Source organism: Mixophyes fleayi, chromosome 10 (assembly GCF_038048845.1).
Source record: "Mixophyes fleayi isolate aMixFle1 chromosome 10, aMixFle1.hap1, whole genome shotgun sequence".
Taxonomy (NCBI): Eukaryota; Metazoa; Chordata; class Amphibia; order Anura; family Limnodynastidae; genus Mixophyes; species Mixophyes fleayi.
The window spans coordinates 101,557,957-101,582,748 of NC_134411.1; the positions used below are offsets into that span (position 1 = coordinate 101,557,957).

The 24,792-nt window shown below is 46.8% G+C and overlaps 1 protein-coding gene across 1 annotated transcript; it reads right to left on the bottom strand.

Annotated features, from left to right (window-relative positions):
• Positions 1-13: 13 nt before the first annotated feature.
• On the bottom strand, positions 14-23,924 carry CIBAR2 (CBY1 interacting BAR domain containing 2). Its single transcript, XM_075189341.1, has 9 exons — positions 23,863-23,924; positions 22,160-22,394; positions 18,200-18,268; positions 14,768-14,869; positions 13,525-13,530; positions 9,424-9,528; positions 5,689-5,802; positions 5,243-5,344; positions 14-1,251 (listed from the first exon to the last, which is right to left on the bottom strand). The coding sequence occupies exons 1-9, from the start codon at positions 23,880-23,882 to the stop codon at positions 1,126-1,128; spliced, it is 879 nt and encodes a 292-aa protein (XP_075045442.1). The 5' UTR covers positions 23,883-23,924; the 3' UTR covers positions 14-1,125.
• Between the last annotated feature and the right edge of the window lie 868 nt (positions 23,925-24,792).

Below are 24,792 nucleotides of genomic sequence, written 5' to 3' on the forward strand. Positions count from 1 at the left end.
ACAAACCAATTGAGAATTTGCAATGAAAAATACTTTTATTTACAAGATGCACACCAGTCCAAAAATCTATGCGATTGATATAGGATACATTAATACAAAGTTTATATTCCACAAAAGATACATGTACATAACTGCTACGTTTTTAAACAAAATAAATGATAATAATTGGGCTTCCACTACAAAGACCAGCCACTTCCTCGCCGTCTCCGATGTGTTTTGACAGACGGAATAGAGCTGCTCAGATGTTTAACTTCAAGAGCGGCCCATCCTCAGAGGGCAGGAAAAGACCGCATAACGCGCTTTCCCTTCACGGCGCGAGACATAATTGTATAAACACTGAGCAGCGCCTCCATTCCTAACCTCTTACTGAACGATGAGGAGGGTTTAAGCTAGAAAAATACACACACTGCTCTCGTGTTTAACTCTCACGTCCCAGATAAATAAACACTTCTCGCTGTTCTCTTGTGAGTTAGTGCCAGCGCTGGTACAGTGCGAGTTCACAGACGGGAGTTTATATAATTAAAATCCCTTCTCCGTACAAGAGGATGCTGCAAAGGTCTCGCAGACCGGGAAGTGAGCGATTCATGTACGACACGGAGTCCTAGACACACGTCTTTTGGATTTCACTGAGAGATTTGTAAACAGCTATAAACTATTTGTACAGACATATGTGTAGTATGTAACAGTAAACATTTCTAGAAGCAGACACGGTCTTGGACATGCAGCGCAGAGCGGGCTGGAGGGTGGGCGGCTCTCACTGACTCTTTGTTCTACTGAAAATCATTTAAAAAAACAAAACGTTAAAGATCAGATGCATTTTGCCATCTAAACTGGGGCATCACTACCCCATTGTTTTCAGAGCCCAGCACTTAGTGAACCATTTTCCAGCAAGGTATTAAACCAGTTATTTAACGAAAGGACAAAGGACGTTTGCCCCATGGTGTTTTGAGTTTGTGACCAAAGGACAGTATGTCCCATAGAATCTGCCAGAATTAATGTTACACAAAGTGCAGTAGATTAACATGGTTGAGGTAAAGCCAGGGAATTGCAGAGGCTGCTGGGTAACGTATTGTGATCAGGGACGGGAGGAACACAGAATTGTGGCGGACACGGGCCCATCTCAATCTATTTCTTCACTCTAGCATAAATGACTCTCCTGGGTTCCTCGTCTTCTTCCTCCGAATCCTCCTCAGTGTCCTCCTCCTCCTCCTCCTGGACTGGCTGCCTACGTGGCAGAGTGCTCGATAGACTCTGAAACACAAAGGTCACAAAGTTCACATTCTGCATTAAATTAAACGGACTGTTTTCTACTAAAACAAACACCGAAATGTGGTACAATGTACGATGGTTTATCAGCAACAACATTTCTTGGCTTTCCACAATAAGCTTACAGAACTTCCACCAGTCACAAAATTTAAACCACCTGCCTAATATTGTGTAGGTCCCCTTTATGCCGCCTAAACAGCTCTGACCCGTCGAGGCATGGACATCACAAGACCTCTGAAGGTGTCCTGTGGTATCTGGCACCAAGACGTTAGCAGCAGATCCTTTAAGTCCTGTAAGTTGTGAGGTGAGGCCTCTGTGGCTCGGACTTGTTTTTCCAGCACATCTCACAAATGCTCTATCGGATTGAGATCTGGGGAATTTGGAGGCAAGTCAACACCTTGATCTTTTTGTCATGTTCCTCAAACCATTCCTGAACAATTCCTGCAGTGTGACAGGGGCATTATCCTGCTGAAAGAGGCCACTGTCATCAGGGAATACCGCTGCCTCCTCTGTTACCCAACTTCGCTGCCTGGGTGTCACCCTTGACTCCTCTCTCTCTTTTGCTCCCCACATTCATTCCCTTGCCCAAGCCTGTCGCTTCCAATTACGCAACATCGCCCGCATCCGTCACTTTCTCTCTCAGGACACCACCAAAACTATCATCCACGCACTCATCATCTCCCGCCTGGATTATTGTAACCTCCTCCTTACTGACCTCCCCCACTCCCACCTCTCCCCCCTCCGCTCTATACTCAATGTGGCTGCAAGACTCATCTTCCTCTCACGCCGCTCCTCCTCTGCCTCCCCTCTCTGCCTTGCCTTACACTGGCTCCCCTTCCCCTACAGAATCCTTTTCAAACTCCTCACCACCACTTACAAGGCTCTCTCCCACTCTACTGCCCCTTATATCTCTAACCTCCTCTCCATTCACACTCCTGCCCGCTCCCTGCGCTCGGCCAATGATCGCCGCCTCTCCTCCACTCTGATCACCTCTTCCCACTCTAGAATCCAAGACTTTTCCCGTGCAGCCCCCCTTCTCTGGAACGACCTCCCTCGCTCCATCCGTCTCTCTCCTACTCTGTGCTCCTTCAAACGTGCACTCAAAACTCACCTCTTCCTCAAAGCCTACCAACGATCCACTTAACCACCTAACCTCCTCCACTCGTTCTTCCTTCTCTTCCTTTGCCTCTTCTGGCTCCCCTTGTGCCTGTTCTGTCTACCCTCCCTTAGGATGTAAGCTCACATGAGCAGGGCCGTCTTCCCTCCTGTCTCCTCACATGTTCTTCCGCTCCGTGCTTATTGTATTAGCCTGCCTGGAGTTTCTGAAGTATTGGTATTTTTGTTTATTGTTCTGTACTGTTTCACCCTGTATAGTCTACTGTTTGTACTGTGTACGGCGATGCGGAAACCTTGTGGCGCCTAACAAATAAATGATAATAATAATGAAGGGGTGTACTTGGACTGCAACAATGTTTAGGTCGGTGGTACATGTCAAAGTAACATCCACATGAATGCCAGGATCCCAGGTTTCCCAGCAGAACGTTGCCCAGAGCATCACACTGCCTCCGCTGGCTTGTCTTCTTCCCGTAGTGCATCCTGGTGCCATCTCTTCCCCAGGTAAATGACGAACACCCACCATCCATATCCATGATGTAAAAGAAAATGTGATTCATCAGACCAGGCCACCTTCTTCCATTACTCCAGTTCTGGCGCTCACGTGCCCATTGTAGGCGCTTTCGGTGGTGGACAGGAGTCAGCATCGGCACCCTGACCGTACTGTGGCTACGCAGCCCCATACACAGCAAGCTGCGATGCTCTGCGTGTTCGGACACCTTTCTATCATAGCCAGCAATACCTTCTTCAGCAATTTGGGCTACAGTAGCTTTTCTGTGTGATTGGACCAGACGGGCTAGCCTTCACTCCCCATGGGCATCAATGAGCCTTGGGTGCCCATTACCCTGTTGTTGGGTATCCTTTCTTGGACAAATTTTGGTAGGAATCGACCGCTGCACCCAGGAACACCTCACAAGACCTCCCGTTTGGCGATGCTCTGACCCAGCCGTCCAGACATCACAATTTGGCCTTTGTAACAGTCGCTCAGATCCTTACCTGTGCCCATTTTCTTGCTTCCAACATATCAACTTCAAGAACTGACTGTTCACTTGCTGCCTAATACATCCCACCCCTTGACAGGTGCCATTGTAACCAGATAATCAATGTTATTCACTTCACTTGTCAGTGGTTTAAATGTTTTGAATGCTCAGTTTATATTGTTTGTCAACCAAGCAGTATTTAGAAGGGGTGTACAGTGTCTTACAAGGCCTGATAACTAGGTACGCTCCTGCCTTCCATTGAGTGGCCATTCCCCCCCCCCATCAGGTCTTTGCATCATCAGTGGAAATGGGCTTCCGAATGGACAAATCGCTTGTCACTATTTGACAGCTGCCCTACTATCTCTCATGTAACAATTCCTGTGTATATTCTATAAGTCCCCCCCCCCCCCCCGCCCAAGATCTTCTGCAGCGCTATATAATAATAAATACAAGGTACACAGTACGGATCATTCAACCTCGTCAGGAATTAGGGCGATTCGCTACTTTGCACGCTCCCGCTGATCTCCATCCCTCAGTACCTGAACAGTAATTACAAGCAGCGGGCAGCCAGCTTCCAGATGACTGAATCCGCTGCCGACGACCCGTGTCTTCGCCTCGTCTCTCTCGCAGCTTCGAGCCGCGAGTCGCATGACAAGGAATCAATTCTTGGTAGCACGTTTTTTAATTTCCTGAAACCCTTCTCACTTACCGGAGCAGCGATTCATGCCAGGCTGCTCATGCCGAGAGGATTATTGCCGTCCTTAGGGGGAGAGAGTCGAAGCGCAGGAAGTGTCAGCGCTTTTCTATTAACCCTTTCAGCCGCTGCAGGCTGGAGTAACACAACCTCTCTCATACAAGATGTTGGGATCAAGCACAGAAATACAATGTCCCCATTAGAATATTTTTAACCCCTTCCATGTTAAACATTTATTCACCCCTGTGCAGAGCTTACTTTGGCCGCATCACCTTCCGACTTCAGCATCAGTCATTTTTTTAATGCAGTAACTACTTAATCATCCTTATCTATCATAGATATCTCTAACGAATGCTCAGTGGTTCCTGAATAGCTGCAGGTCTCCTGATAACAATGTTATACCGTTTGTATCAGTTTATTTTGCGTATGACAACTCTACAATAATCAATTTTTGATTGATCAACCTGAACTCCAGGCATGAGATATCCCGGGTTATAGATATGAGATCATACACGACGGGAGCACTTAGCGAGTGAGTAATACATCGTTCCACAGATTTGTATTCTTTTTGTTTGTTTGTTTTATTTTATCAAGACCTGGATCTATAAAAGAAGACCGTTGCCCACATCCATATAGGTGAGCAATAACAAGGGTAAAAGAGGGAAGTATAGGGATGTTTTTATTTCAAATAAATGTATTTTTATAAACAAGATCCATGTGTATTAACATTTTTCGCTGGTGCACTACAAGTTCCAGCAGGTTCTGGGTGCTGAGGCATGCCCAAACACTAACTGGTGGCTATTTTGCTGGGACATTCAAGGGGGGTGGGGAGGGGGGGGGGGGACACTGCAAATTTTCGTCCCCAGTACCAGCCCATAGTTACTACAATAGTTTACAGGAGATGGCACAATAGAGATAAATTTAAAATTGACCATATATTTGCTAAATTAAAGTTGGACAAATTGTTGAAACAGAGGGGATTGCCACAACTTTCTATATAGTTAATCTTCCAGCAAGAATGGTCCTAGATTTGCATCTACTGACAGTGTAAGAGGTTGCAAGGAGTACAAAATATGCACCGAATACTTTAATTTACATAAATTTGAGCTTCTATGTCTGGCAATCACAAGTGCACCAATAGTCAATACGCAATGCATGAGACAATACATGGAATAAACCTCGTTCTTACCATATTGCTGGACTGCCAGGTCGTGTTGGAGGAAAGGTTTGTGGCCTGAAGTGGTCGAGCGTCTTGTATCCCAGTGTTAATATGAATCTTTGACCGAAAATCCTGTAAGAAGTGAAGAGATCTCATTAGCCGAGATCCTGGAATAGAGAGTTACTCTGAACTCGATTCACTAAGAGGGTGATCACGTCCTTTCAATTACTTTCATTCAGTAAAAGGAATGGTATCGATGACCCTTGCTGCTTGGACATTTACTATATTCAGGGAATGGGTCTAATGGCTGGAGAACATGTGGGAAAGGTCCTCACCTAACTGAAGAACAGACCCTTAGATCAGTACCCTCGAAGCTGGCACAGTCTGTATAGAGAGGCCTTTTCATTGTGCCCACTTCTTTAAATGGTCATGAAATATAGTAGAGATTATACACAGTATCCCTCAGACAACGTTACCTCCATATCTTTGTCCAGCTCGCAGTCTTGCAGGCTATGAAACGCGTTGGTGTAAACCTCCAGCGCCCGGGCATGGAAAACCATCTCAACCGTCAAAAAGTCAGAGAAGATTTTCTGGGAAGAGAAAAAAAAAAAGAAATGTATCACATGTACACACCAAATACATCATAAATGTTTATTTTTTAGCTGGAATATAGACAGCCAGCAAGAGAAGACAGACGCACTCCACCCAGATCGCCAAGAGTCATTTTTTTAAATATTCACTGGAGAGAAGGGAAAGGGAGGATTTTCTTACGGTAGATAAATACTGTAAAACAATCAGTGACTAAATATAATTATAGAAAAAAAATAATGAGTGGTATATTCTAAAGGGGGTGATGTATTTATTAGAAATAATAATCCATTAAATGTGGAGGAATCTTGAAAGCTGCTTACTTGATTTTGGGGCTGGTGGGAGAAAGGCCAATTTATTAAATGGAAATGTTATTAAATTAATGTTGGAGCTGTTTGGGGTGAAGGAGGTTTATTTATTAAAAGTAAACACCATTAATTTATTGTCAGCTGATTAGGAGAAAGGAGACTTAATTATTAAACATGGGTACTGACATTATTTTAATGTCAAAGCTGTATAGGTGAGGGAAGGGGGGGAGGCGTGGGATAAGTACACTTATTAAGTGAGAAATCCATTTATTAAATACTATAGCTGATTGGATGGAAGGGGGTCTAATTATTAAACCGAAAATGCCACTGATTTATGGTCCGGCGGGTTGAGAGGGAAGGAGGCCTAGACTGTTCACTCGTTGCTCAGCTTTCCAGGAGGTGAATAATAACTAATAATCTCTTTTACAAACAGGGCCCCAACATTCCAGGATCCGGCTAAGCAGCAACAGAGGACATCAGCAGCACAGGGTTGAGGAAAGGTCAAAGACCTTCCTGTGACATCATCAAGCTGCCAGCTCTCCTTCCATTGGCTCTTTAGGATCACATGAGATCAGTATCACAGGAATTTCTCTCTACACTAACAGCTAACACACATAATATTGGATTCTACCTCTAGTGATAGGTGTGGTAATATCTGTACATTACAATCAGGCTTTTACTCAGGCTGTACTATTAATGTTACATTTTCCAAAAACTGCATAACAGCCGCGCCAATATAAATACGCTGTAACCTGTAATATCAGCCAGATCCATTATCTTACAATCTGTCATTTTACGCCCATGTGACTGTAACACAACGTATTTCCATATTGGATCAACTCGTAAATTAAATTTCATGGCCCTTTAAATCTCCGTATTAAAAACATGTCATCATGCGTCCTGCGATTAGGTTACATGTTGTAAAACGGAGTTAACATTACAGGAAAAATACTTAAACATAATAAAAAGTCAAGAGGGAGCAGTAAAGGTATTACGAGTCGAATTGCTCTGACGGCAGAAGACATTTATTTCAGTTTAACAACCCTGGCAGAAAGGATGGGAGGGTAGCGAGACCACTGTATTATTCATTATATCTCTCTCTCTTTATATATATATATCCTTTGTGTAACATCTGTGTTATTACATTCCCACTCTGTGATATACATTTTATTTCTTGCGTCAGGGCTGGAGCGGTCTGCGTTCTATTTTCCCTACACTCCTCCTGATGACTGACATGCCACCCGCAGAGTCTGATATCATGTCAGGAACGACTGTTTACTGCAAGACGGATGTCTGCTTCCAGTTTACTGCTGGGCTCCTGAGACGCTACACATGGAGCACTCTATTACAGCCACACATGGATCATTAGAGACAGCGGAATACTGGGAGACCTCTGTTTTCTCTAGCGATGGAAAATATATACTGGTGCATTCCAGTGAGAAGAGCTGCAATAACATTTTATATAGTGAGTGACACAAAAGATCACCAACTCTCGGCTTGCAAGCCCTTTGTCGAACAACAAATCTCAGGGTGGCATCTGCCCAGCTCTGTGCACAATATGGCTCTAAAACTCGGCCTAACTACAACACACCAAAGCATCTATTGTATCATATTCAATGTTTTATATTCTCAGGTCCCTTTATAATATCACATTATATGGCTTATTTACTGTGGTGCAATAACACAGAGGTATTGTAAGCCATATAACCAATAAGATATGAACGTTCATCAAGCTACTGTAAGTTACACTAATGAAAGTGAATGTCTGATTTGGCGTTATAGATTAAAGCACATTATTTGTATATAGCACTTTACGAAGTATAAATTACCAATTCATTCTGACTTTTCAGTGGCCCCAGGTACTGCAATTCGTATAGGAGGGGAAAAAAATAATAATAAAATAAATGAATAAAAAATCGCTCCAAACCTTGTTGCGCACATCTCTACAGTGAAGCAAAAACACAATCTATGTTATAAATATAACAAGAACTACGTGTGCCATTGTCAGAACTTGACATATGGGGCTATTGACTGCCCAGCCTCATGCTGGGGACAATAATATAGAGTGCAGTCTGGTGGCCAGGCACGTAAAACAGAACCCGCAGTCTGGTGGCCAGGCCCGTAAAACAGAACCCGCAGTCTGGTGGCCAGGCCCGTAAAACAGAACCCGCAGTCTGGTGGCCAGGCACGTAAAACAGAACCCGCAGTCTGGTGGCCAGGCCCGTAAAACAGAACCCGCAGTCTGGTGGCCAGGCACATAAAACAGAACTCACAGTCTGGTGGCCAGGCCCATAAAACAGAACTCACAGTCTGGTGGCCAGGCACGTAAAACAGAACTCACAGTCTGGTGGCCAGGCACGTAAAACAGAACCCGCAGTCTGGTGGCCAGGCCCGTAAAACAGAACCCGCAGTCTGGTGGCCAGGCACATAAAACAGAACTCACAGTCTGGTGGCCAGGCCCATAAAACAGAACCCGCAGTCTGGTGGCCAGGCACATAAAACAGAACCCACAGTCTGGTGGCCAGGCACGTAAAACAGAACCCGCAGTCTGGTGGCCAGGCACATAAAACAGAACTCACAGTCTGGTGGCCAGGCACATAAAACAGAACTCACAGTCTGGTGGCCAGGCACGTAAAACAGAACTCACAGTCTGGTGGACAGGCACATAAAACAGAACCCACAGTCTGGTGGCCAGGCACGTAAAACAGAACCCGCAGTCTGGTGGCCAGGCACATAAAACAGAACTCACAGTCTGGTGGCCAGGCACATAAAACAGAACTCACAGTCTGGTGGCCAGGCACGTAAAACAGAACTCACAGTCTGGTGGACAGGCACGTAAAACAGAACCCGCAGTCTGGTGGCCAGGCACATAAAACAGAACTCACAGTCTGGTGGCCAGGCACGTAAAACAGAACCCACAGTCTGGTGGCCAGGCATGTAAAACAGAACCCACAGTCTGGTGGCCAGGCATGTAAAACAGAACCCACAGTCTGGTGGCTTGTGTACAGCAGACATCTGCAGCTTGTCTTGTTTATCGTGTCAGACAGGCCTCCCCCTCACTGCAGATTTCCCAGGTGACCTCTCTTATGAGATCTTATTAGAAGAGACGGAACCTACGTCATTCAAGCAATCATGGAACTATATCTAACCTAATGGGAGATACAGTCATGTGATAACTGGAGGGTGTCCATCCAGATATACAATGGATATTGGAACCCAAGTTTTCTCAGTGGGTATTGATAATGGCCATACTCTGCACACAAGTAGGTGTAAGTAGGTAATTTTCCAGCACAAACATTTACTTGTATTACTTACCTGAATGTCCCTGACTTTCTGCTGCTGGAAATTATCGATGACTTCCTCCAGTTGTTGTGTGGTACGAGCCGCATCTAAAGACGCTTTCTGAACGCTGGACTCTGCCTGGAAAAATGAATCAAACCAAGGAGACAGGGTTTAGCCCGGAACAAGCTCCATATCGCAAATATAAAAACCATAAATAATCCTCTTTCTGTATTGCTTATATCCGATACCACAATTACCATTCTTTCAATCCTGCGTTAACAAAACACACAACGCATTGTACTAATCCTCCGCCTCTTTGTAATAGGTCTGTTTCTAGAATACAAACCGTATGAACAGGATGATAATTAATAAAGGTCTATTTGCCCTGGGTTCACCCATCAGACCTTCTAGTAATGGAACCGATATAGAAGAATTTGCCCGGTATAATAAAATGAAGTTCCCTGAGAACATTTATTAAGTACACAGTACACTATGCTGCAGGGAAGCTTGGAGAACATGCATATAATGCACTGTACAGAGAGAGGACAAATTTAAAGGTTTTCTCTACACTTTCAATAGAAGTTTTCCTTTTTAACAGTGTTATATATTAAAATAATAATTTTAACATGCTGTAATAGAATGAATAACCCCTCCATTAGCTAAATACTATATGAAATTCTAGCCCAAGTTTTAATAGTGGCTGAATATTGACTCAAACAATGAAACAAAAAAAAAAAAAAAACAGTACAAAAAAAGTGAATTTCAAATGTTTCAAAAGTGTGAATTCACTTATGAAAGTAGTATTATTGCTGCTGCAGATATGTAGCACTAAGTGTGACTCTATATCATGATATGAATCCACGGCACACGTCCCACGTGACAGATAAGGACGGACAACGCTGGAGAAGGCGTGTGACCTGGGAATGATGTTTGGATGAATCAGGAAACAAGGACGGATTCAGGGTCTTACGGATGTTCGCAGCCAGTGGGAGCAATTTATCGGATTAGCAGCCTGGATTAGAACTTGTTAAAATAAACAAGCACTAGTCTGCTAATGAAGCGGTGTATGTGTGATATGATTAAACAGAACTCGAGCGTGCCAAGGGAATACATTAACGTTTGCCTGGGATTAAAGGTTTCACAGGAGGAAAGAAAAATATTTTCTTATCACTGACTGGACTGTTAACTATGGAATTAATGCACCAAAACACTAACAAAACAAAAAAGGTGGTAAAGCATAAAACGTAATGGTGAAGACATGTATTTGCTTAATGAGCAACACACGTCATAAGGGGGTGGAGCTTCACTACGCAACTTTCTGGGAAATAGATTGGGAAGCCATGTAGCACTTGTGGAAGGAGCAGCCCACGGAGCCTTTGTATGACAGGAGTACTTGCTTGTTTGGGAGACTTTTGTAAAAACGGCCATTATGATTTTAATAAATCAGGGGAATTTTGGGCCTCTTTGCAGGGTTTTTATGCTACAATTTGTATAAATTTCCCCTATTGTCTGTCCTTTAGGTCTCAATGTGCTGAATACAACAAAGGACTGAAATTTTGTTTAAGCATTACTAGAAAAAAAACAAACTGGTAATTTACATTTTATATCATAACTAGAGACAAAATTAAAATACTTTACATACACTGAAAACATTTACCAAAATGAATAAAAAGGATCCCTACGTTTAAATATAGGTATTAGGATATACACAGGATATAAATAGGATATCAATAGTCACCTGCGTGTTACATGACCTGTACAAAGGGCACCCACCCTGCACACGTGTGCTTCTACGGTCATACAACTCAACTCGATGACTAATAACATCCTGATATTTGACAATATAATTTTATATTTTCAATGGCCAGTCAAGAAAATACAGGCAGCAAAACGATAATACTGTGTAACATACATAATGAAACCAAAACAGTTATTGTGATATATCGCATACTAGGGAAACATTAGACAAAAATGACCAGATTTTACCGTTTAAAGAGCGATATAAAAAGTACGGTTTAGGAACAAAATGGATGGGGGGGGCGCGAGGGAGTGGGACCACGAAATAAGGTATGAAATAAGGCAATGTGAGTGTTCAGAGGGTAGTGAGGGTGTGTTGAGCTGGCCTCTTTTGTGGAGGTAGTACGTAATCTCCTCCATGGTGGCCACATGCCAAATCTGCCTTTTGAGAGCCAAAAGGGATGGGGGGGGGGGGTGAGGTATTTTTTCAGTTAAGGGCTATGAGTGATTTGGCTGCTGTCAGGATGTGGGCAGTTAATAACTTGGAGAATCTGTCCAGGTCTTGAGGAGGGTAACAGGAATACCCAGGGATCTTTCGGGATGGGGGCTTCAAATAGAGTATTTAGGAGACTATGGACTGAGGCCCAGAAGGAGGTGATCATCGGGCAGGACCACCGAATATGAAGCATCGTACCCCTGCAGGCACACAGTCCCGCCAACGGTAGAGCGGGGAAGAGGGAAACATTCTATGGAGCCTTGTGGGGGTGTAATACTAACGGTAATACACTTTGTAGGAGGTTTCCTTATATCAGTGTTTTGATGATTAGTTGAATTAATTGAGCCAATACTTCTTTCTGCACGACTTAAAAAGAAAATGTTGCGACAATTATGTATAATTAGTTAATCAGCCACAATTAACTGTATCAATGATCACAAGACAGATTCTAGTGTCTGATAACAGTCACACGTTACTGGCGTAAATCCATATAAAAGGTGTAAATTCAACCCTGGTAATTATAGAAGTTAATTATGATAGATGTTATCCGGAATTTATTATACTTGTTCCTGGCTGACCGTTCTCTATAAACAGGTTTATGCAGATAGGGCTTCTGAAACCTGGTGAGGATTATGTTACACCGTTAACGTGAGCTGACTTATAGCAGACGTGCAGCTAGACGGGTTACCTGGCTTTGGGCATCACCGGAAGACTGGAATACAATCACAGGACAGACATGAGATAGGCCAAGGCCTCTTCATTATAACTACATCAAGACACGTGCTAAATCTACCAGCACCTAACACACCACAAAGCGTTCGGATTGATCTAACGCAATCACTGGATCAGCGAGAGGATCCCTTGTACAAGGCTGGAGTAATAGGAACACTGGTTGGGTGCAAGGGGCAGGGCCTGATGTGAATGGTTAAATACTCCTTGTACAGCTCTGTGTCACATGTTGCAGCCATAGAAATAAGCCATAATAAATAAAGAGAGATAATAATAAGAGAGTGTTAACACTGAGAAATAGGAGGTCACTTGTGAGTAGTTGGATAAAAAATAAAATATTATATAACTATATCTATCTCACACAAGATTGGCGGTAATAAGTACATTTTAACTTCCCTTTGTTATGCAGAGAGAATTAGAGTAAACCTAAATTCCTTCCTTTAAGAACACATCGCAGGAGAAAACACATCTCAGCGAATCAGAATGAGGAATGATCTTGGCCGTTATCGATAAATCTGACGTAACCACTACATAAACATGGTGGACTACCATACAATGCTCCACGAAAAACCCATTTATTTGTGCTATATTCCCTTTAAATCTCATTTAAATCACCATAAGCGTTGCAAAGCACCAGGGAACGGCAGGGGAATTAAATCAGACTCATCAAGCACTGAGAGTAAAGTGCCTTCATATTGGGTGATAATGAAAATGTAACAAGTGGAAGATGAGGAACATACAGGATCAGGGTTATTATCTGTTAATTCTCACGCGTTTGGCCTCGTGTTACAGGCGCAGCATGGTGACCAGTGCAGTTATAACTCTTATTAAGAACTAGGATTTATTCTTTAAATAAATAATCACTTTTTACTGCATTTTTTTTTTATTCTACAAAAAAAGATGACAACGGTTAGGGAGAGAACTAAGATACTCACTAGTGATATTACGTACATAGGAGAGGGGCGATGGGCGCTCTGCGAGAGAGTGCGCTCCGAGTAGGGAGCTGTGGTCACAGAGTAACGACATGATGTTACCCAGCCCAATCTTCTGCAGAATCGCTTTCAACAGGGATACACCAATCAATCTTGATGTCCAGACAGTGCGCGATGCAGAACGCACGACACTTACCTGCACCTCCACGAATACTGAATTTACGTAAACAGGACACTCACCTGAGACTGTGATAATCGGAGTCAAGGAACAGCCACAAAGGATTATAATGATTGCACTACAAGATCTGGTATAATTATATCCATGTAACTGAACCAAATAAAACATTTATATATGCATACAAGGACATAACTAGTATAAGATCAGCGTCTCTGGGCCCAGACCTGAGAGGGGCCCGACGTCCCTGTCTAAGGACCCTTACCAAACTTTGCAATGAAGCTCACACACGTCTAGATATGCCACTGAATGTATATGTAGCATGACAGGCATCACAACCATATAACACACATGTATACCCTGTGCCAAGGAATAGCTAACTGCCCTGTCAAGAGGGATAATCTTTCTGGAGTTCATGTAGTATTTTAGTTTAATGGCGATCACCAGTGCTTACCAGCTGTGTGTCACCTCGCTATCTACCTCACTACAAGCTATTGTCCTCTGTTTTCAGGCACGTAACATCTCTGCTGACCAGACACTGCAACATGGGCACATTTGCCCGATTTGGTTTGGCGTGCGGCCACAAAACGATCAGGTCTTGCAAAATCAGAGAAATAATTTTGACTATTTTCTCGGCACGCCTGTAAAACGCGTCAGTAGAGGTCAGCGGTCTCCTGTGCGTGGCGTCATCTGTTGTTCATCTGATCCAGTCACATGGCATGGGCGCCCAATGGCTAGATGTGCCCAGTTTGGGCACCCACGTGCAACCGGAATCAGAATTTGTCTTCAAGAGGACAGGAACGTGATCTGCGGCTTCGTTTCCAACTATAGGGCCAATCTGTTTAATTATAAAGTCAGACAACCTGTTGTCTTCTACGTTGAAACAGAAAACAGAGTATTCAGCTACTTTTCCCCACATAGTAACTGGTGCAGGCAGACTGCAGAGCCTTCTACCTGGTTTCAGTAGAAACAGATTGAAGAAGCTTCCAATCAGTCACGTGAAGAAGGAAACTCTCCCACTGGTGAAGTTTTATAGCAGAACTGCAAAAATGTTCAAAAATTCAAAGCCCCCAAAATGTTGTTCTGGGGTCAAACCTCCAACGGGAGAATTTGGTTCTTGATTTAACCGAGAGCCGGCTATTTGGCTGGTTGTGCATGCGGAAAGAGTCGCATGTTATGTCTGGCGGTGAACAATACTATAGACTGAAAGTAAGAGAAGTTATATCTCTGACACTTCAGCATTTTACTCATTGGACATCCCGGCATTCATGGAGACAAATGATACAATGTAACAAGCAGAAAGGATACAATCATGTGCCGGTCTGAGGGCGCCCTGTGCCGCAACTTCTCCAATTTCTCCAACTCTTTTATCTCTTTGTTCCTGACATTATTGAACTTCTTGATTTCTGCCTGCAGGGAATATGGACAAGTTACAGAGACGGCGCAGGGAGACAGAGACACGAGGCACGCGGGCAACTGCTGGTGCAGGGAGACAGAGACACACGGGCCACTGCTGGCGCAGGGAGACAGAGACATGAGGCACGCGGGTCACTGCTGGTGCAGGGAGACACAAGACATGAGGCACGCGGGCCACTGCTGGCGCAGGGAGACAGAGACATGAGGCACGCGGGCCACTGCTGGCGCAGGGAGACACAAGACATGATGCATGCGGGCCACTGCTGGCGCAGGGAGACAGAGACATGAGGCACGCGGGCCACTGCTGGCGCAGGGAGACAGAGACACGAGGCACGCGGGCCACTGCTGGTGCAGGGAGACAGACATGAGGCACGCGGGCCACTGCTGGTGCAGGGAGACAGACATGAGGCACACGGGCCACTGCTGGCGCAGGGAGACAGACACGAGGCACGCGGGCCACTGCTGGCGCAGGGAGACAGACACGAGGCACGCGGGCCACTGCTGGCGCAGGGAGACAGACACGAGGCACGCGGGCCACTGCTGGCGCAGGGAGACAGACACGAGGCACGCGGGCCACTGCTGGTGCAGGGAGACAGAGACACAAGGCACGCGGGCCACTGCTGGTGCAGGGAGACAGAGACACTAGGCACGAGGGCCACTGCTGGTGCAGGGAGACAGAGACATGAGGCACGCGGGCCACTGCTGGTCCAGGGAGACAGAGACACAAGGCACACGGGCCAATGCTGGTGCAGGGAGACAGAGACACTAGGCACACGGGCCACTGCTGGCGCAGGGAGACAGACATGAGGCACGCGGGCCACTGCTGGCGCAGGGAGACAGAGACATGAGGCACATGGGCCACTGCTGGAGCAGGGAGACAGAGACACTAGGCACACGGGCCACTGCTGGTGCAGGGAGACAGAGAAACAAGGCACGCGGGCCACTGCTGGTGCAGGGAGACAGAGACACGAGGCACGCGGGTCACTGCTGGTGCAGGGAGACAGAGACACAAGGCACGCGGGCCACTGCTGGTGCAGGGAGACAGAGACACAAGGCACGCGGGCCACTGCTGGTGCAGGGAGACAGAGACACAAGGCACGCGGGTCACTGCTGGTGCAGGGAGACAGAGACACAAGGCACGCGGGCCACTGCTGGTGCAGGGAGACAGAGACACAAGGCACGCGGGTCACTGCTGGCGCAGGGAGACAGAGACAAAAGGCACGCGGGCCACTGCTGGTGCAGGGAGACAGAGACACAAGGCACACGGGCCACTGCTGGTGCAGGGAGACAGACACAAGGCACGCGGACCACTGCTGGTCCAGGGAGACAGAGACACAAGGCACGCGGGCCACTGCTGGTCCAGGGAGACAGAGACACGAGGCACGCGGGCCACTGCTGGCGCAGGGAGACAGAGACACGAGGCACGCGGGCCACTGCTGGTGCAGGGAGACAGAGACACAAGGCACGCGGGCCACTGCTGGTGCAGGGAGACAGAGACACGAGGCACGCGGGCCACTGCTGGTGCAGGGAGACAGAGACACAAGGCACGCGGGCCACTGCTGGTGCAGGGAGACACAAGACATGAGGCACGCGGGCCACTGCTGGTGCAGGGAGACAGAGACACGAGGCACGCGGGCCACTGCTGGTGCAGGGAGACACAAGACATGAGGCATGCGGGCCACTGCTGGTGCAGGGAGACAGAGACACGAGGCACGCGGGCCACTGCTGGTGCAGGGAGACACAAGACATGATGCATGCGGGCCACTGCTGGTGCAGGGAGACAGAGACACGAGGCACGCGGGCCACTGCTGGTGCAGGGAGACACAAGACATGAGGCACGCGGGCCACTGCTGGTGCAGGGAGACAGAGACACGAGGCACGCGGGCCACTGCTGGTGCAGGGAGACACAAGACATGATGCATGCGGGCCACTGCTGGTGCAGGGAGACAGAGACACGAGGCACGCGGGCCACTGCTGGTGCAGGGAGACACAAGACACACGGGCCACTGCTGGTGCAGGGAGACACAAGACACACGGGCCACTGCTGGTGCAGGGAGACAGAGACACGAGGCACGCGGGCCACTGCTAGCGCAGGGAGACAGAGACACGAGGCACGCGGGCCACTGCTAGCGCAGGGAGACAGAGACACGAGGCACACGGGCCACTGCTAGCGCAGGGAGACAGAGACACGAGGCACACGGGCCACTGCTGGTGCAGGGAGACAGAGACACGAGGCACGCGGGCCACTGCTGGTGCAGGGAGACAGAGACATGAGGCACGCGGGCCACTGCTGGCGCAGGGAGACAGAGACATGATGCATGCGGACACTGCTGGCGCAGGGAGACAGAGACACGAGGCACACGGGCCACTGCTGGTGCAGGGAGACAGAGACACGAGGCACACGGGCCACTGCTGGTGCAGGGAGACAGAGACATGAGGCACGCGGGCCACTGCTGGCGCAGGGAGACAGAGACATGAGGCAGGCGGGTCACTGCTGGCGCAGGGAGACAGAGACACGAGGCACGCGGGCCACTGCTAGCGCAGGGAGACAGAGACACGAGGCACACAGGCCACTGCTGGCGCAGGGAGACAGAGACATGATGCATGCGGGCACTGCTGGTGCAGGGAGACAGAGACACGAGGGCCACTGCTGGCGCAGAGAGACAGAGACACGAGGGCCACTGCTGGCGCAGGGACACAGAGACACGAGGGCCACTGCTGGCGCAGGGAGACAGAGACACGAGGCACGCAGGCCACTGCTGGTGCAGGGAGACAGAGACACGAGGGCCACTGCTGGCGCAGAGAGACAAGGCACGCGGGCCACTGCTGGCGCAGGGAGACAGAGACACGAGGGTCACTGCTGGCGCAGGGAGACAGAGACACGAGGCACGCGGGCCACCGCTGGCGCAGGGAGACAGAGACACGAGGCACGCGGGCCACTGCTGGTGCAGGGAGACAGAGACACGAGGGCCACTGCTGGCGCAGAGAGACAAGGCACGCGGGCCACTGCTGGCGCAGGGAGACAGACACTAGGCACGCGGGTCACTGCTGGCGCAGGGAGACAGAGACACGAGGGTCACTGCTGGCGCAGGGAGACAGAGACACGAGGCACGCGGGCCACCGCTGGCGCAGAGAGACAGAGACACGAGGGCCACTGCTGGCGCAGGGAGACAGAGACATGATGCATGCGGGCACTGCTGGCGCAGGGAGACACAAGATCATTGGGCCAATGCCGCCTGTCTTTGTCTGTCTGAGCCGGGATGGAGCACAAGGACTTGTAGCTGGATTCTGGCTCAGCGTGCGGAGGTCCACAGCTCTACTCACCCGCTTCTCCTTAATTAGCGATCCATACATTTTTATTGGATTCACAACTTTGGTTTCCAGTCTCTCGACCTGCAAGTAAAGAACAGTCAGTGAGAACAGTGGACTCCTACACCCAGGTAGCACCAGTCATGTGTTATAAACAACACTCATCGTAACTGTCCATCACTTAAATTAACAATAAAGAAATCTGTTTATGATACTGAGAGTTTCTGTCTATTGTCCAGTAACGGAACACGCGTCCTGCTTCCATGTTTATGAAGGGATATAATAAATCAGACTGTTCTTATATCACACCATACATGATGGCAGAGCCGTAACTTAGAATTCTAGCGCCTGGGGCGAGAAAGACAAATGCCGCCCCCTAGCCCTCAATTTTAACCAAATGAACCTAAAATATTCCTAAATTGAGCCCCTCTTCAGCGTTGCGCCCTGGGCGGTCGCCCCGTCGCACAGCCCTAGTTACGGCCCTGCATGATGGAAGCTAATGTGCATTCTCCATATAATACTAAAGCTACAACCCACAATATATTTTTGACTCATACAGAATAAGGGTTTTATGCGCTGGTTTATACAGTATTTCAACGTGACGGAAAGTGCTGACCGGGCCTCAGAAAACTCCCAAGTGAATGGCAGCCAGCAATTAATGAGTAAATAATTATCTCGCCAGCAGCCTTGTTTCCTGGAAAAGTGCCCAATTAAGAAGCCTCCGATGCGGCTTTTACCTCCACTTTCATTCTTTCCTCCTATAGAGAGATCACTTAACTGCCAGCGCCGCCTGATTCATTAACGCTCTTCTGTGTTCGAAATTACCCAGCAAAGGTCAGCGCTCCCTGAGCAGAAGATGAACACTGTTGCATGCAGATTATTGCTTTGAGGATTGGGTAGCTATGAATATGGAGATGAGGCGCGCGAGGGAGAAGCGAATCCTGTAGTAATTGACTTCCACATACATCGCTGTTTGTGCGACCTCTCTCTGATACTGGAATTAGCTTTGAAGCCTCGTTTGTTACTTCCCCTTTAATCCATAATTTAGGCTCTTTCAAGTACACGCGGAAGCTGCAAATGTCAGCTTTAACTGAAAAGATAGCCCCCTCCCTGCTCTAAATGATATGAAATACGGAGGCATCAATCATAGTCATTCAGCCAATCACTGCTTTCACGTCAAATTGTGCACAATCCTGTATTCTGTCGTTATCGGGGTAGGAACCTGTGGTGAAGACAATCTCATCTGAGAATGACCTCTCTATAGAAGCAGAAACATCGCATGCACGCAGAGCAGGCAGTCATTGTGCCAGTAGATCCAATACGTAGGAGAACAGAGCCTACGTCGTCACTAGGAACATCGCTGAGGCACTTCAGGGCATTTTTAGTCGTGCCTCATCGAGATAATTTTATTGATATACTGGAAAAAAAAACAATTGAGTCTGGTGCTATATAGTAATCAAACGGTGCATATGGGGAGCATATACAAATGTATAGAAGTTGACATTAGCTTTTCGAGAGGTAGAATGAATTTTTATCACTTTTTTTGCACTAGATAAGCAATGAACTTAGGGACAATTCACAGTGGGCACGATTCATGTCCCTTTGCGTGCCGTATCCGATATGAAATGGCTTAGAGTATGCTCAGAAACAAACCTTACGGCAATCAACAGAGTTGCGTGCAATTTATGTCTGACCACAAATTACATTTAAGTCTGCCTACGACTTAAAGACTGGAATGAGGGAGGTATGAGTTTAGGCAAAGTACAGTAAGGAAATGTAGACGCAGATGCGGCTGATTCAAGTCCTGTGTTTCTCTAAAGTACGTTTTTTTTTAGCTGTATCATTTGCACCAGCTACAGATGTAAGTACCGATTGATAGTGATGACTGTAGACTTTGTATTAAAAACTACATCTATGCCTGCCATTAAATAGCAAAGAATATGCCTTGGGCAGCACGGTGGCTCAGTGGTTAGCACTTCTGCCTCACAGCACTGGGGTCATGAGTTCAATTCCCGATCATGGGCTTATCTGTGTGGAGTTTGTATGTTCTCCCCGTGTTTGCGTGGGTTTCCTCCGGGTGCTCTGGTTTCCCCCCACACTCCAAAACCATACTAATAGGTTAATAGGCTGCTTTCAAAATTGACCCTAGTCTCTTTGTCTGTCTGTGTGTGTGTCTGTGTGTGTATTAGGGAATTTAGACTGTAAGCTCCAATGGGGCAGGGACTGATGTGAATGAGTTCTCTGTACAGCGCTGCAGAATCAGTGGCGCTATATAAATAAATGATGATGATGCCTATGCAAGGAAGAGTGACTATATAAATGCATTGTACATTAAAGCATCATAATTTATGTATTTAATGTAAAAAAAATAATCCATTTTTTTTAAATCCATATTTTTATTAATGATTATACTGCCAAGAGTTGTTCACTAATTTAATATCATTATTTTTTTATGTGTTCGGGCAAGTAAAGTTTAGGCATAGCGAACTTCCACCCAGAGTCAAATCTAAACGTATCTTGAGGTTCGCATCTCTGAATACGGTTGGACCTATGCTCATTTTGCCCGCTCTGTTTTAAAACGCAAGTTGCGTGCAGGATGAGTCCCAAAAGGCCCAGTGTGACTATTAAACATCATACTAGAATCAGGTGCAGATTTTTTTTCCCATATCAAATCATCATCACTTCATATAAAGTTTAAAACATTCATTGTTTTCAAGCGATATTGTAAAAGAAGATTATAACCGTATATGACAAACAGGCCGATTCGCTCTGTAACAGATAGCTGGGCCAGGGATATGTACAAGAGCAGAGGACTGTGGGTAGGAAGAGATCGATGACGTGTTTAAATTATGGCACAATGCCCCATATCTGCATCTTATTCCAAAATAACAAATGGAAGCAGAGACCCCTATATATTATGAATACAGGTAGAACAATACCTTTCTGTGCTTCTAATGAGAATAAATTGCCTCTATCTCAGTACAGCCTGCGCTCTGCTGAAAAGGAGATAATATGATATTGTGGCAGGTCGATATGTCCTTCTGATTGTTCTCGGAGGATCCAGGGCCAGTGGGATAATTAGAAGATACAGGACGGTCTTAGATCCTTCCATCTTCCAGCCTAGTGCAGGTTTCCCCAATGACAGCTTATATATGATTTGTTGTTTGTTTGGCTGTACTATTTAGCGAATAAATTTATTCAGCAAACCATAAGGAAACATGCACATTTTTTAGATTCCTAGTGGTCTAATTGAATGGCAACATATGGGAACACTTGCTGGTGAGTATCTAAGTCTGCGATTTGTAGGTTTCTGAAGGCATAAATGTTATTTGAAATAACACATTAAGGGCTCATTCTAATGTCCATTTAAGCTTCATGAAACCCCTGCACTAGATACACAAGGACCATGTTCATATATTTAGTTTCTATGAACGCAGCCTGTTTCTGCCTTTTCTACCACATAACATTTTAACAAAACACTAAACATAATTGGTCTAATTTGGGAAGTGAACCAGGTACACTCTGCAAAAGGCCTACGTCCTGCACCAACGCGGCCGTAGGGTCCATCTACCGCCCATCAGATGACTCAGCAAACTGCAAGTACCCTCGTTGTGCAGAGAGGCGGTAACATCTCTAGAGAAACGCTGCGGAGAAACGCGCTGCAGCAACAGAAGCCTAAATCGGCATAAAGGTTAATCCGGAACCCTTTGTTTTCACATCAGCATTTGTTCAGTCTTTCTTGTTTGTCCCTGTTTTACGTATTCCCTGTTTTCTCCACTGTCTGCTGTTGCAAAACCCTCCGACGCTTTATAAATCAATGACAATAATAATAATATTACAAGAGATTATGAATAGTTTGCTGAAAGTTAAAAGTGGAACCCCGACTTCTAAAATCCTGTTCCTGCCTCTAAAAGTGGAATCCTTTAAGGAAATTAATCACTGTGACCGGAGAAGGTGCCAGTGGGTACTTGTTACCTGGGCATGTCTGTAGTCCTGTATCTTTGCCAACTCCTCGGCCATGTTTTTCAGGGCATTCCTCAGCTCTGGGTTCTCCGTGTTTCCAAAATCAATGAGTTGTTTGACCAGCTGGTCGGCCTTGTCCCTCAGCTTGGCTGTCTTACGGGTATAGGATGCCATTATCGTGCAAAGTTGCCCAAAGTACTTCTCCGCATTGGACACAGTGTTTTCCATAATCTTGACCTGAGCATCTCTGCGGAGAAGACAAACATACAACACTGGTTGCTGCAATGACGCTGAATATATATAAATGCAATCACCCAATAAACTAAAGGACATGTCTCATCTGTGCAAGGCAATCAACAGATATTTTATGATTATTATAACGTTTGAATTATACAGAGCCGTGATACTTTAGGACACTGCTTTCCAAGTATTTGCAGAAAGCGGGATGGATTATGTGTTACAACTATGCGCTAGTGGGCCAAATAGTATTACTATGGGGGTTAACTTTGGAGGGCAGTGGGGCAGCCTAGTTAAAAGAGGATTTAATTCATTGCCAGCACGGAAAAAGTCTGCAATTAATGGAATGTCGTGGCTGTGGAATGTACAAGGTGAGAGATTATCCACTATCAGACTGATTTGTCAATATCAATGTTCTATAATAATTGAGTTTCTGCCACTGCAAAAATTACTGCCATGAAAACTGTTTTTTTTTTGCCATGCTAGATGCAAATTACTCCATAAAAGACAGTAAATATTGATGACATATTTTGGTGCATAATTTTAGTGCTAAAATTGTAGTACTGACTAATAACAGATATAAACACAATAACTTCACATGAAACAATACTCAGTCAGAAAAAAAAGCAAGATTTTATACAAACAGTGCACTAATTATATGATAATGAAATGACCAATTAGGAATAACTGAATCCGTAGTCAAAGCCTAACTTAATGGTGCACCCAAACTGTGCAGATTCCAGGATGCACAGACAGAACTTGGGGTTCAGTACAGAAGGGATCTTAGCAGCTGCTGATTTGCAGGAAGTTTTGTATCTAACAGGTCAGGACTGTGCCCCTCTCACATAAGGACGATTAGAGCTCTCATTTTAACGCCACAGACGCCAACAATTACATAATTAAATGGTTCACACACTGTGTCCCTTCTAAGGCCAGGGGTTATTTAAAAAGCAGCAGATGGGGTCAGAAGTGTATGACGTATGAGGCTGCTAGCTCAATCAAGCTTTGTATTATAATAACATCTTTATGATCTTCACTTAAAAACATATATTTCTTATTTGTAGGTGTCTTGGCATAGTATAATAAGTTGTGATTTACCAGATCTGACCTTATCATAATAGTCTATATGTATTTTATGGAGAGTTAATGATAGAGGTACAAAAAGGAGCACTGCATGCAATAGCCCACAAAGCTGTGTATACTATAGTACCCCCCTCCCCCCTGCAAGTCACCTGTACAGCACAAGCTCATCCTGGGGGTCTATGTCAGGAATGTGTCCCATGGTAACTATGTCAGGGAACTTTTTCAAAAGGGATAAAGGTACATTAATAAACACTATCTGCAATAACCCCCCCCCCCCTTCTCTTGCTGCAAACTCTACCTCACCTGGACAGCAGGAGAGCTAATTTTGGAGGTCTAATGAGTAGGGGGTATAATACAGAGATCAAAACCCCCCTTTGCAGCAATCTCTATCTCACCTGGACAGCACTAGGTTCATCTTGGGGGTCTCTGTGTGTGAGCAGAGTGTGGGGGGGTCTTTGTGTGTCAACAGTGTGTGTGTGGGGGGGGGGGGGGTCTCTGTATGTTAGTAGTGTGGGGGGGGGGGTCTCTGTATGTCAGCGGTGGGGGATTCAGGTCCTGGGTGTCAGCAGTGGGGGGCTCAGGTCCTGGGTGTCAGCAGTGGGGGGCTCAGGTCCTGGGTGTCAGCAGTGGGGGGCTCAGGTCCTGGGTGTCAGCAGTTGGGGGCTCAGGTCCTGGGTGTGAGCAGTGGGGGGTCAGGTCCTGGGTGTGAGCAGTGGGGGGTCAGGTCCTGGGTGTCAGCAGTGTGGGGGGGGGGGGGTTTCTGTATGTCATCAGTGGGGGGGGTCTCTGTCAGCAGTGGGGGGCTCAGGTCCTGTGTGTGAGCAGTGGGGGGCTCAGGTCCTGTGTGTGAGCAGTGGGGGGCTCAGGTCCCGGGTGTCAGCAGTGGGGGGCTCAGGTCCTGGGTGTCAGCAGTGTGGGGGGGCTCAGGTCCTGTGTGTGAGCAGTGGGAGGTCGGGTCCTGGGTGTCAGCAGTGTGGGGGGGGGGGGTCTCTGTCAGCAGTGGGGGGCTCAGGTCCTGTGTGTGAGCAGTGGGGGGCTCAGGTCCCGGGTGTCAGCAGTGGGGGGCTCAGGTCCTGGGTGTCAGCAGTGTGGGGGGGCTCAGGTCCTGTGTGTGAGCAGTGGGAGGTCGGGTCCTGGGTGTCAGCAGTGTGGGGGGGGGGGGGGGTCTCTGTCAGCAGTGGGGGGCTCAGGTCCTGTGTGTGAGCAGTGGGGGGTCAGGTCCTGGGTGTCTCCCTCTTGCAGGCTCTGCAGGCAGCAGCAGGTTAGATCCCCGTCATGGCGTCTGTCCCAGTTACCGGTCACCCAGCAACGCAGAGTCATGGGCG

Coding starts and splice junctions, on each gene's coding strand:
- CIBAR2 (XM_075189341.1), bottom strand. CDS start 23,882: ATGAACCTAGTGCTGTCCAG. Junction 22,395..23,862: donor ATGAACCTAGTGCTGTCCAG/GTGAGATAGAGA, acceptor TCTTCTCCGCAG/AGATGCTCAGGTCAAGATTA. Junction 5,803..9,423: donor AGAAAGTCAGGGACATTCAG/GTAAGTAATACA, acceptor TTCTCTTCCCAG/AAAATCTTCTCTGACTTTTT.